The 13,518-nt window shown below is 40.9% G+C and overlaps 1 protein-coding gene across 2 annotated transcripts; it reads left to right on the forward strand.

Moving 5' to 3' along the window:
• Positions 1–348: 348 nt before the first annotated feature.
• Positions 349–5,414, forward strand: LOC115024066 (L-amino-acid oxidase-like). 2 transcript variants are annotated; one of them, XM_029455453.1, is made up of 8 exons: positions 349–414; positions 703–755; positions 1,244–1,467; positions 1,664–1,776; positions 2,300–2,501; positions 3,085–3,153; positions 3,452–3,588; positions 3,956–5,414. In XM_029455453.1, the coding sequence occupies exons 2-8, from the start codon at positions 725–727 to the stop codon at positions 4,752–4,754; spliced, it is 1,575 nt and encodes a 524-aa protein (XP_029311313.1). In that variant the 5' UTR covers positions 349–414; positions 703–724; the 3' UTR covers positions 4,755–5,414. The 2 variants fall into 2 exon arrangements, with proteins under 2 accessions (XP_029311313.1, XP_029311314.1); XM_029455454.1 differs by lacking the exon at positions 349–414 and having other exon boundaries at positions 506–755.
• The last annotated feature ends 8,104 nt before the right edge of the window (positions 5,415–13,518 follow it).

A 13,518-nucleotide genomic window follows, 5' to 3' on the forward strand; every position in this document is an offset into this window, starting at 1 on the left:
CACTTCTGCATCTTACAAACAGTGATAACATGACACTGTGTGGAAGACGAGCACGTGGTTTGCAAAGGAAATCCAAGATTACTCAATAATTAAAAAGATGCTGTTTATATCCTACTTTCAGTTCATGTTTCAGGCAGGTTTCTTAAGAAATGGGATGACACGTACATGTTGATAATGAGGCTGAGTTGTAGTTTTTACTGATCATGAGATCGGACTGATCAGCTGATTCTGAGGTATCTCCATAATAACTGTCAGGACCAAACTCAGTTTGAAACAAAATATAATGACTGGAATCCATGTGATTTGAGGTCAAGCTGCTCATAAAACCCCCCACACTAACCGTATGTATATAAGAGGCCAATATTTCACTTCAGGTGACTCTAACAGCAGATGTTGACATTTAAACTCTTCGGGGTAAGAATCTGTCTTTTTATCTGATCATTAATCTGAGCATATGTTATCATAGACGATCATCAATAGTCTGTGGCTCAGGATGGCAGCCTCTGCCACCAGTGGGTCAATGGCTGTGTGAATGTGTTTGAATAATATCATCAGAAAATTGCATTAATGTAAATGTAGCAGTGTATGTCAATGAATAACTGAGACACAGCTGTGTCAGACAGAGAAGTTTGGACTTTCCAGGGATGAAACCTGTTGTCTGCTGTGTTTTCTCTTCCTCTTCACCACTTCATGTCACCACAGAGGGAAAGACTCAATAACTGAGATGGATCTGCATGATGCAAAAGGGAAATTATGTGAGTATTTTCTAGCAAAACCCTTTAGCTCATAGATTTGCTTCACTTAGAAACCAATAAAACATTGGTAATCTATTGAGGGCTGGTAGGTTTTGGAATTTGAAAAATGTCCTTTCCGAACTTGTTAACAGTTACGCTATCATCAACATTGTGTTTGTTTGTTTGTTTTAATATGTTGAATTCATGTTACAGTATTGTGAGTTTTCAGACATTGAAACTTTGGACAAAAACATCAAAACATAATCAAACTATATTTTGGACCCCTAAAGGTCACGGACCCCGTGTTGAAGGGTCTAGTAGAAGCCTTTCTTCATAACAACATCAAGTAAATGTGATGCTAACAAGGTCAGGAACAGTGAAACGTCACTCAACTCAAAACTGTCAAACTTTAGCAACTGTACTTCAGGAAAAAGTCTCACAAAAAATATTTAAAATATTTTGACAACGGTTCCTTATTGAGGTGTTCTTCTCTCTCTCTGTGTTTCCAGTTGCTGTCAGTGTGCTGCTGCTCACACTGTACCACAGCAACACTGCTGCTGTCAGCCTGAAGGAACATCTGGATGACTGTCTGAAGGACAAAGACTACGAGGAGCTGCTGCACACCGTGAAGGCCGGCCTCCCTCTCATAAACTCATCCCATCATGTTGTTATCGTCGGAGCTGGCATCGCTGGACTGACTGCTGCCAAGCTACTGCGAGAGGCGGGACACGAGGTGCATGCAACAGGCTGAAGTTATAAAACCCACGACACATTGATATAAGCAGCAACACCGAGAGTAGTATTAGCAGTAGAAGTAGAAGTAGTAGTAAGTAGTTGTCATAATACTAGTAGTACCAGCAGCAGTAGGAGTTGTAGTACTACGTGACATTACCTGGCTGGCCTCATGTGTATTTATCTGCTCTGACAAGGTGACCATAGTAGAAGCAAGTGATCGTGTTGGAGGACGGGTGCAGACCCACAGGAATGAAGAAGAGGGCTGGTACGTTGAACTGGGAGCCATGAGGATCCCGAGTGATCACCGGTAAGTTTGATGTTTTTCATCTTTCAGAGAGCATTTATATTCAAACATGTGACCCTTCCACTCACACACTGACATGACTGTGTAAAAGGGATACTAATGAAGCTACCAGCTTTTTATGGAGTACTCGCAGGGATATCGTCCACACCTGGAAACTAATTATTTAAAACGAGAAAGGAAAGATGAAAATGGAACTTGATAGAATCCAAAGGCCCTGAAATGAAATGTTAACCTATTGTAAAGGTCGTACGATTGGTTCAGTGGAAATTATTCAAATTGTTTATTATTTATAGAATAAAACATTCCTGTTTAGTTCCATAAAGTAATATAGCAGATGTGCTTCAAAATATGACCTGGTGGTGGTCAATCATTGTTGAGTCCAGTGGAGGCTGTCAGTGTGATTCTCAAAAATGACAAAGGAATGTTACATGTGCCACTCTGTTGACGACCGCTCTGCCTCCTGATCCACTGCTACCTGTAAAGACACCTCGCAGTAACAACCTCACTGCCACCATCCTGTCAACAGAATCGTCCACTGGTTTGCTGAAACATTCGGGGTCAAGCTGAATGAATTCATCATGGATGACCCCAACACCTTTTACTTGGTCAATGGGTTGCTGAAGAAGAACAGAGATGTGCAAAAAAACCCTGACATTCTGGAGTACAAAGTGCGGGATGATGAGAAAGGGATGTCAGCCGACAAACTGGTACAACGAGCTTTGCAGAAGGTACGTAAGACAAAGGAAAGGAAGGAGGGATGGAAAGAAAGTGACACGAATTCAGACATCTTCGAAAATAAATAAACATAATTCAAGCAAATCTGTTTGTCTTTATTGGAGAACATTCGACATTATTAATTGAAGTGGTCCAGGTTTAGTTTAGCTTCAAACCCACCAGTAAGGTTGAAGCAGGATGTGTTGGCTATTAATAGCCAATATTACGTATTAGACAAAGAAGAAAGCAAACCAGTTGAGGAAAAACATAACATTTAGCATCTTAGTCAGGCGGTCACCACAGTAATTACAATGTACCCTCAAGTGACAATAACATCAAATTTAATGACAGTCAATTGAATACCTAACTCGTAACCAACATGTTGGCTTTAGCAGACTAAAGGATGCTGCTGGGTGGCTTCAAATTACTTCATTGTTCTGTTTGTGGGCTTCAGTCTCAAGAGCTTCCACTGGTTTGTCAGGGTTGTCCATACAGTTGAGTTACACATCCGAGGTTCCCTATACACAGATATGGAAGCTCAATTTGTGAATACTCAATAGATGATGCAGTTGACTTCACTTTTTCTTTCCATTGTAGGTGAAAGATGAAGTGATAAAGAATGGCTGCAAGGCTGCACTGAAAAAATATGACCGTTATTCTGTGAAGGTAAAACAAAACGTGAAGTCTTGAAATGTTGTAAAATGAAAAAACTGTGTGTTCTATGGATATTTTAGTGCATTACAAATAGCATACATTGGTTGTGCCATGTCCAATGGTTTTCCATTTAAACCAGGCTAACAAGTGGTTTCTGAAACTTTCCACCACCTCTATACGTGTGCATACATTTATAATTCTTGATGTTAGAAAACCAGACGAATGGAAAACATTTTATCATGATTTTGTTTTAACAAATGTTAAACTTTCTTTCTGAGCCGCCTGACATGGAACTTTGTTTGTTTAACAGGATTATCTGAAAGAAGAAGGAGGTCTGAGTCCAGAGGCATTGAGGATGGTAGGAGACCTGCTTAACGAACAGAGCCTTATGTTCATAGCGCTGACTGAGATGATCTATCTCCAGAGTGACATCAATGACCACACAAAGTGAGGCCCTGCATCCCACACTGGCAACTATTCAACATGGGAATAACTACTTTTTCTCAGTAGAGTTAAACATTTTAAAATCACAAGCCAGGAAAAAGGGACAGAAATCAAACAGTAATTATGAAACGTTGAAGAAAATGAAATCGTACACTTCTTTGCAGATGATACAATTGTATACAATTTTGTACATCAGCTATTCACTGACAGCCTAGACCTAATCTAAATAGACATGAATAATACAGGTTGCTCTCCCAGTCTGCTTCATAATCTATACATCTAACTTTACATAGCCTTGCTAAGACACAGCACACCTCTCTCTACAAGACTGCATTCAATAGATGTATCTATTTGTCTTTTTGTCTTTAAGGTATGCAGAAGTGACTGGTGGGTCCGACCTTCTTCCCAGAGCTTTTCTTACTGTCCTCGATGACCTCCATGTCCCAATTCTCCTAAACTCCAAGGTCAAACGCATCAGCCAGTCAGATAAAGGTGTGATCGTATCATACCAGACCAACAAACAACCTTCTTTTCCAGACCTTCATGCTGATATTGTTCTGGTAACAACCACAGCCAAAGCTGCCCTTTTCATGGACTTTGATCCATTTCTGTCCAGTGAAAAGATGGAGGCACTGAGGGCGGTCCACTACGACAGCTCCACTAAAATCATCCTCATCTTCAAGGAGAAGTTCTGGGAGAAGGACGGCATCAGAGGAGGAAAGAGCATCACCGACGGGCCTTCTCGTTTCATCTACTACCCCAGCCACACTTTCCCAACAAATGAGAACATCGGCGTCCTCCTGGCTTCCTACACCTGGTCTGACGACTCCCTCCTCTTCTTAGGTGCGAGCGATGAAGATCTGAAAGTGTTGGCTCTTAGAGATCTGGTGCAGATTCACGGCGAGCACATCAGGTCTCTCTGCACAGGTGTGGTGGTGAAGAGGTGGAGCGCGGATCCTCACAGCTTGGGTGCCTTCGCTTTCTTCACACCTTACCAGCATTTAGAGTATGCAGAGGAGCTCTTTAAAAGTGAAGGCAGGGTGCACTTTGCTGGGGAACACACAGCCTTCCCTCACGCTTGGATTGAGACATCTATGAAATCTGCGATCAGGGCTGCTGCCAACATCAATAAAGAGGCAGCTACAACTCCACACCATGACGAGTTCTAGGGTTTTATAATGAGATGTCACTCACTTACGCAGCTACTTTAGCAATAACTGTCGCTGATAATAATCAATGGTATGTGCACCACTAATGTTCCTTCAAGCTCGATGTTCCTGTTCTGCTCGTTTCTGTCAGTGTGATCAAAAAGGTGTTAAATTACAAGAACCACTGCTGTCTCTCCCTTCTACTTTCAACATGTTCAGCTGTTGTTTCACTCATTTGCTGTGCATACAGGTTTACAGATGCATCTATAGACGTGTTTATGTGTTTGTCATAGGAACACAGGTTGGCTGTGTGTTTGGTAGCCCAACTTTCAAATATGAAAGAATTAAATATGTGAGGTAAGCAATATTGGCTTTGGTTTTACAGAACGGAGTGGTCAGCGTTTCAAAATCAGGTAAACGTCCAGCACAAGATGAGTTCTAGGGTCTGGAGAATCAAATCCAATTTATTGAATATTATGCTATTATTAAAAAGAATAGCAAAAAGAGCAGTATATTGAAATGTAAAATGTCATATGTCCATATTGAATTCTTATTGTTTTACCATTACCTCAGTCTTTCCCAGCAAATCTCTGTAACTTTATTATTTCGCACCATATTCTTCTTGTGTTTATCCCACATTGGTGAATTCTTCTTTGCAAAGAATAAATACTCCAAAGACAAGCTTATTTCTCAAGAATCTTCATTTCACTATTATAGACTTCACTGGTAATTTGGACTTGATTTAAACTTTCCACCACAATATATATCTAATGCCACAACAGTTGATTATAGATTCAAATGCCACTTTCAAGGAATATCAATCAGTAAAACCTATTTTGTTTCATAATCACTGAAGTGCACACACAAAACATAAAATAATTGTTTAAACATTGAAAGAAATCAAACAATTTTATTTCAGTAGACATTTTTTCATCCACCCATCCATTGTCTATACCCGCTCATTAGAGGACTGACATAAATAAATAAATAGACAACTATTAATGCTCTTATTCACACCTATGAACACTTGAGAGCCAGCATTTCACCTGTTGGTCTTTAGTGGGAATACAGCTCAGCACAACAAAGAGACATCTACAACTCCACACCATGACGAGTTCTAGGGTTTTATAATGAGATGTCACTCACTATTATTTTAGCTGTTAACCTTTACTTTCCATGACCTTACCTTCTGCCTTTACACCATTCAATCTCAGTGTCTGCCGTATGGACGTAAAACTCAAATGATTAAAAGTATACGAATATATTCATGTTTCAGGCAGTTGCAAACTAAAATTATTGATTCAAAACATATCCCACAGCTGCATTAATACCTTAATGTCCCTGAGAGTCGAAGTTGAGCCCCATCTCTCTCCTTCACCTTTTCTACCAATTTATGTGTTTATGATTCATAATTTATGTAATTGATTTATTAGCCATCGATACATATTTTGGTATTAATTGTTAAATATGTTACAAACAATTGACGCTGCACCAGAATGATGTCCGCTCAGTAAAGAGAGCTGGACATTATTAAACAGCGTTACATGATGCAGCTGTGTCATGTTAACAGATGACCCTCATAAGCGATTAAACAAACGTTTCTGTCAGATGATCATTTGAAGGGACACACAGCTGTGTTTTGTAACACTGTCGTGACACAAACACACTGAGAAATTCCAACAAACCAAAGCACAACAAATGGCTCCCAATTAGAAATCTTTTATTTTGGTGATTGCATATAATAATGGGCAGTGCATGACAATGAAGAGCATTGACTAATAAATACAAATACAGAGAGAGGAAGAGTAGGAACAGAGCTGTCCTAAAACCTAACTAAAGAGCTCAGCACGTGTTACGAGGAACTTCCTAATCTTGAAAAGGTTAATGTGTTCTCATAGTAGTTCGTCTAAATCTATAGTTGATGCTCTGATTCACTGAATCAACATTCTTAATGACTTTTATGCTCAAAAGTAGCAGTTAATGAGACTGATGTAGATGCATAAAGGGTGGTGATAGCCTAGTGGTCTGGTGAGTTCAACACCAGGCTGCCACCATTGTGCCCCTGAGCAAGGTACTTAACCCTGAGTTGCTCCAAGGAGACTGTCCCTGTAATGTAATGTAATATAATAATGTAATAATAATAATAATAATAATATAATAATAATCTTTATTTGTAGAGCAGCTTTCATACGAGAATTGCAGCCCAAAGTGCTTCACAGCAGAAACATAACAATTAGTACAGGGACAGAATAAGAGCATTTACAGAACAATAATCAGTGTAGATGTACATGAGTCTGAAGTAGCATTATAACAATAGCAGATAAAACAGCAGCCTTTACACACTCTTTGACATTTTCATAATCCCTTTGTCTGTACTTTCATCTATATTTGTCTTTGCAAATAATCCACATACTTTCTTCCTCTCCCTGTTCTCTGCTTCCTTCTCCCAGAACATAAACTGTCTTTATGTTCTTCCATTGTTTTCAACGCTTCAGATTTAATCTTACTCTTTGACATTACTTTGTCCTCTTGCTCTCTCAACCTTACTTTTAACTTCCTTACTTCCTCAACTCTAAATGATCCTCCTTCAGGAAACCCAAGCTTAAAACTGTATGAAATCATTTAATGTTAATGTGATAAATAACAACTTGTTACTCCTAACTACTTCATCGCCTTCCCCTGATCGTCTGCAGGTCTTCAGTCATGGCAGCCTGGTAGTTTTCCTGCTCGGTGCAGATACAGCAGAGGTAACACCAGACTGCTGGGCAGCGACAACCAGCTTCCAGAAATCAGCAGCAAACACCCGTCACTCCCGCTCAGCAGTTGATACTGCACCACAACAACACAAACAAGATACCCTGCAGACCACAACCACAGCACTCCCATTATGGCCGTGATGGTGTTGAAAGCTCTCTGCTTTGACTGGTCGACCCGCTCCCTGTGCCCGTCCACTTCCCCCGGCCCTGGACGAATCAGAACACAGAGAACAGAAAGGCTGCAGAAAGTCACAGCACATAAAGAGAAGCCCATGAAGCTCAGAGATAGTGCTGAGTTATCACGAGTGCCAACTGCTGCACCGCTCCACCCAAAGCTCAGCAGCCAAGCACACACAATGCTGACATTTCGCATCTTCACCCCGCGCGCATTCTTTAGCCCCAGGTAGACGACGGGGTGAACCACAGCCAGGTATCGCTCCACACAGGTCAGGATGTGGAAGCACAACTGTCCACTGAGAACCACAGAAGACACGAACAACCCAACTAACTTCACCTCTGAGGTTTCAGTGCCTTCGCCACAGATGTAGGCTGCGGCTCCAAACGCATAGAGCAGCTCCATAGCAGCCATGTGGTAGGTGAAGGTGTCGGTGTGGCTCATTGTTTCACAGGAGCGCTGCCGGCGCTGGTGGCCCAGGTAGAGGACGAGGATGGAGAGAGGGAGGAGGAGGAACAACTTAGATGCGCTGAAGGCGATGGAGAGGAGAAAGGGCGCTCTGAGCTCTAAGCAGTTTATAAGGGTTCTGGAAGAGGAGTTGACTGACATCTCGGCTCATATGTTGCTTTCATGGAGACAAGAGGAAGAGAAATAAAGGAACTGAGACGGACAGCTTCATTACAAAGAGGATTAAAGTGAAAACTACGACACAATATTTATTTTTAGCCATTGCATCGTGTTTGTTATAGATATATTTTTTATAATAATGCAGATTATCTATTGTATGCAGATTTAATAAGCATGTGTGCAAAGCTTTCTGTGGCTTCTCTGTAAAAGTACGACACCAAACAAACAAACAACACACTGACGTTTATAACGAGATGCCATGTGAAGTAGCAGAATGTTGTGCTGGAACCTTTTCTTTAATTGGAATGATTTGGTTTAGAACAAAACATTTGTTCTGATAACATGAAATAACTAAAAACATGAATGAGTTTGATCAGTTTTATACAAGTACATTACTACTAAAGGAAAAAAGATGAAATACTACGAACGACAAAATTAAAATGGATCAACATTTAGATTTTGCATCTTAAAAAGTAAAATCTTGGACTCAGTAAATTTAAGTGTATTTTTACTTTTATTATTAGAAACCAATGTTCTTTCTTTCCTGGCAGACATAACATTTCATCATGTTATGGAAGTGCAATTACAAAACAGGCTTTGTATATATATAGATACAGATATATGTATATATATCTGTATCTATATATCCTATTGAAGTCCCTTCTTCAGATTAATCTTCATTAAACGATATTTAAAATGAATTTTCGGACCCATCAGATTCACACAATCATATCACAGAGTTAATTAGTCTTCTGAAAATATTTTGTATCCCAGATGTGCGTAAAGTTCATCCAAACAAAAAGCATTTAAAAGTATGAAGTGTAACCTCTCTCACCTCAGCAGTGTTTCCTCTCCTGCATGTGCAGATGGTGATCCTGACTATATGAACTGTGACTCGGGGGTTTTGCATGTTGTCACACAGTTGATGGATTTCTGTGTCACTCTATACTCTAAACCGGCAGGCAAATTGTCTTTTCACCTTATTCTTCCACAGCCGTGTGCTGATGGGCCTCGCTTCGAATCAGTCCTGGTGCAGGATTGATGATTAAACTCCTAAATGTACAGTTACTGTGTTATCATCATTATTACCTCTAACTGCCCAGAGAGGTGAAACTAACAAGAGTTTTATTATCTTCTCCATCATTTCTAATAAACCCATAAGCAGACAGGAAGTCAGCTTTAACCCACAGCTGCATCCTGATGAAAGGCACATTGTGATAGGATGCTTTGGTCTCTTCCGGACCCCAGCGCTCACCTGGGAGACTAAACAAAGGGCTTATGTTCAGCTTGCTGCTTTAAGGGGCCATTCTCTCCTTTCACAGATGATACGTGCAGCGGTGTTTCACTTTTATTCCTCTGTGCTCACAAAATGTTCACCATCATAAACAATATTCATCTTCTTTTTTTCTCAAAAAACAATGTAGAAACCGGTTTGAAAAGGAAAAAGCAATAATACATGGAATTATAGATAAACTGTAATAAATATGGAGGTGAGAGAAAAATACAGTATAACAGCAACTTCTACAGATATCACATCAAAACAAGAAACTCTGCAAGTTGAAATATATGTACAAATGTGTAAGGGACAAAGAAATAATCCATGTAAAGTGTTAATATACTTCAAATAGAAACTGAAATAGTAGAAATTTGAAATATTGTGATTGGGAATATTGAGATAAACCATCAAACCATTGCAGGAGAAGACAAGGGGATGACGTAATCAAAAAAGCGCATGACAAACAATGGAAACTGTGCAGTCCCATCACACATCACACATCACACACTACTGCTGCTACTTTTGGACATTTGACATTTAAGTCACACGCTTCATGTCCGTTAGGATTTATTCACTTTGTCCACTGTAATAATAACTACAATATATTACGTTTTTCACCCTTATCTCATAACATCTGTTATCCTGACTCCGTGCTGTGTCTGCAGCCTGGTAGTTTTCCTGCTTTGTGTACAAACAGCAGAGGTAACACCAGGCTGCTGGGCAGATTGAACAGGCGTGAACATACAATCAGAACACACTTCGTCCCCATGCTCACCGTTAGTGAGAAACCCACCAAATTGCAAACCAGACACCATCCAAACCTCAAAAACAGCACTCCCATTATGATCATGATGGTGTGGAAAGCCCTGCGCTTTGATTGGTCCACCCGCACCCTGGCCCCGCCTGCCTCCCCTGGCCGTGGGCGAATCAGAACGCGGAGAACAGAAAGGCTGAAGAAAGTCATGGCAATTAAAAAGAATGCTATTTGGCAGGCGCTGAATATAAGTGCAGACTCAATGTATTCTTGCATCAGGATCATAAAACCCATCCCTGCTAAGCATAACAGCCAAACATACACGGTGCTGATATTTCTGATGCGGACCCCGCTCCCCTGTTTCACTATCAGGTAGGTGATGGGGTGAACAACAGCGAAGTAGCGCTCCACACAGGACAGGGTGGGAAAGAGAATGTGTCCGTACCAGGGAAAAGTCCCAATGAGTATCCCCACGTGTGTTACCACAGGGAGACTGGTGTAGATACCCAAAGCGGCGATGGTGTCCCCTAATATTCCAATCAGCTCCATCACAGCCATGTTGTAGGTGACTAAGTCAGACAGACTCTTCACTGCTGCTGAAGACATAGAAAGCTGTTGTTTCCATTGCTGGAATCCCAGATGGAGGACGAAAACGGAGAGAGGGAGGAGTAGGATGACGTTGGTGAAGGTTAAGGCAATGTGGAAGTAGCTACTAAAGGAGTCAATGCATTGAAAGAAGTTGAAGGAGATCTGAGAAGGACTGGAGTCATTAGTGGAGGATGAATAGTTGTCTGACATTTTCAAACAGCAGAGGCCTGAAGAGGAGACAGAGATGGAAGGACCTTTAGATTCACAGAGAAGGAAAGAAAAACTGAAATAAGACAGAACTGTGTGATACTGTAACAAGACGAAGAGCCGACAGCCATGCAAACATGTTCACAACGAGGACGCTGACATGTTACTCAGTTCAGTCTCAGTTCAGTGTGTTAGCTTGATAACATCTGCTCACCAGCAGGAAACACAAAGCTCAGGCTGATGAATGTCATTAGTTTTGCAGGTTCATAGAAAGTATGAGACCTGATGACGGTGCTGGATGAAAGGTCAATGAATCAACAAAGTTATAACAATTCGTCTGAATGTTTGTATAAAACTTTTTGCCAATACGTCAAATAGTTGGGGTAGTTGTAGACCAACTGACCGACCAATGAGCAGCATTGCCATCCCTCAAAGCCATGATGAAAGAGCCTAAAAGCCCCCTTTGCTAAGATGATTGAACTGAATATGTGTTGATGATAGATGTGTGCACAAGAGGTACCTGGAGTCTCTTAATGGAGCCACAAATCCAATAAATCTGGTGCAGTTATGCACAACACAATCGAAGGTGCTCCCGCTATGTGCCCCACGACAGCCGGGTTTGGGATTTGACTGTTGCTTTGAAACTTGTCGGTGCTGTCGGACATTTTATTGATGACATTCCTACCAAATTATCAATAATTCCATCAATGTCAGTCCAAATAGCATTATCAAAAATATGTTTAATAGATAAAGGGGCCGACAATGTTTTAGGTTATAACTCGGCTTGTAATTAACTATTTATGCTACACTTATATATATTATATATATATATATATAATACACAAACTGATAAAACATTACAAATTAAACCCTGTAAAATGAATATAAAACTACCATCTCACCAAATGTGTTGGTTCCTGGTCTTCCTTCTCCTGTGTCTTCAGTCAGTGACTGCTGTGTGGAGGTTTGCAGTCCATACGTGTGTGTGTGTGTGTGTGTGTGTGTGTGTGTGTGTGTGTGTGTGTGTGTGTGTGTGTGTGTGTGTGTGTGTGTGTGTGTGCATATCTACGTAGTGTTTCATTTGTTTGTACAGTATATGTAAAGTGTAGTTGAGGACAGGACTGTGTGTTTTCTTCCATGTGGAAGAACTATTAACCCCCTCATTACTTTGTGCTTCTTAAAGCATGGAACTACATACACACATCTACAGTCACAATGTCTTCTATTCTTTTACATAAGGATAGTAATGTCTTTATTGTGCGTCTTCATTCGTGCACACACAACCTAATTGTCAGTTTATGCTAAGCTGTGCAAATTCTATGCAAAGTTGAGTTATATCATCTTATACTGCACACCTCTGAGTTCAGCTCAGGACAAAACACATAGTGGAACATACGGTAAGTGAGGGGAACTGTAAGTCCATCCAACTTTTCTCAAAATCCCCAGTTTGAGAAAATGTTTTCAAAAAACCAACATGACATACAGTGCTACTTAAAAGTTTGTGAACCCCTTGAGAAGTTTAGAGTTTTCTGTTGTTTTACCATGATTTTCAGTCTGGGGAAAGCTATAAGACCATGTCCAAAAGATTCCAGCTCCATCCATCCACTGTAAGACAAATCATTTATAAATGGAGAGCTTTCAACATGACCGCAACTCTGCTAGAAGTGGACATCCATCAAAACTATCACCAAGAAGCATCAGAAAAATAATAAATCAGGTAAAAGCCAACCCACACATCACCTCTAGAGAGTTGCAGACCTCTCTGGCAGCATCTGAGGTAAATGTACAGGCGTCTACAAACAGAGGACATTCATGGGAGGGTTGCTAGAAGGAAGCCTCTGCTCTTAAGAAAGAACAGGGCGGCCCGTTTCAACATTGCCAGAGAGCACTTGGACAAACCAGTTATGTTTGGAGAAATGCCAACACTGCATACCAAGAAAAGAACCTCCTCCCAACAGTGAAGCATGGTGGTGGAAATGTGAAGGTCTGGGGCTGCTGGACGACTCCATATTATCCAGGGAAACATGAATTCTCAGGCTTATCAACATATTCTTGATCAGAATCTCCTGCAATCTGTCAGGGAGCTGAAGCTGGGCTGTAAATGGGTTCTGCAACAAGACATCGACCCAAAGCATACCAGCAAAACTACCAAGGAATGGTTTAAAAGAAAGAGGATTCATACTCTGGATTGGCCTAGTCAAAGTCCGGACCTCAATCCAATAGAAATGTTGTGGCCAGACCTGAAGTGGGCGGTACAGATGCCAGATGTCCCTCCAACCTCGCTCAACTGGCTGAGTTCTGCAAGGAGGAGTGGGCAACAATCCCCAACAGCAGATGCGAGAGACGGTCAGTGGTTACAGAAGACGTTTGGTTGAAGTAATGGCTACAGAAGGAGGTGTTTG

The sequence above is a fragment of the Cottoperca gobio genome, chromosome 18 (genome assembly GCF_900634415.1).
Source record: "Cottoperca gobio chromosome 18, fCotGob3.1, whole genome shotgun sequence".
Classification (NCBI taxonomy): Eukaryota; Metazoa; Chordata; class Actinopteri; order Perciformes; family Bovichtidae; genus Cottoperca; species Cottoperca gobio.

What these genes read in the sequence shown, in the direction of transcription:
- LOC115024066 (XM_029455453.1), top strand. Translation starts at nt 725, where the DNA reads ATGGATCTGCATGATGCAAAAGGGAAATTAT. An exon ending in TGCGAGAGGCGGGACACGAG is followed by an intron (nt 1,468 to 1,663) that starts GTGCATGCAACA and finishes TGCTCTGACAAG; the next exon opens with GTGACCATAGTAGAAGCAAG. An exon ending in ATGACCGTTATTCTGTGAAG is followed by an intron (nt 3,154 to 3,451) that starts GTAAAACAAAAC and finishes TTTGTTTAACAG; the next exon opens with GATTATCTGAAAGAAGAAGG.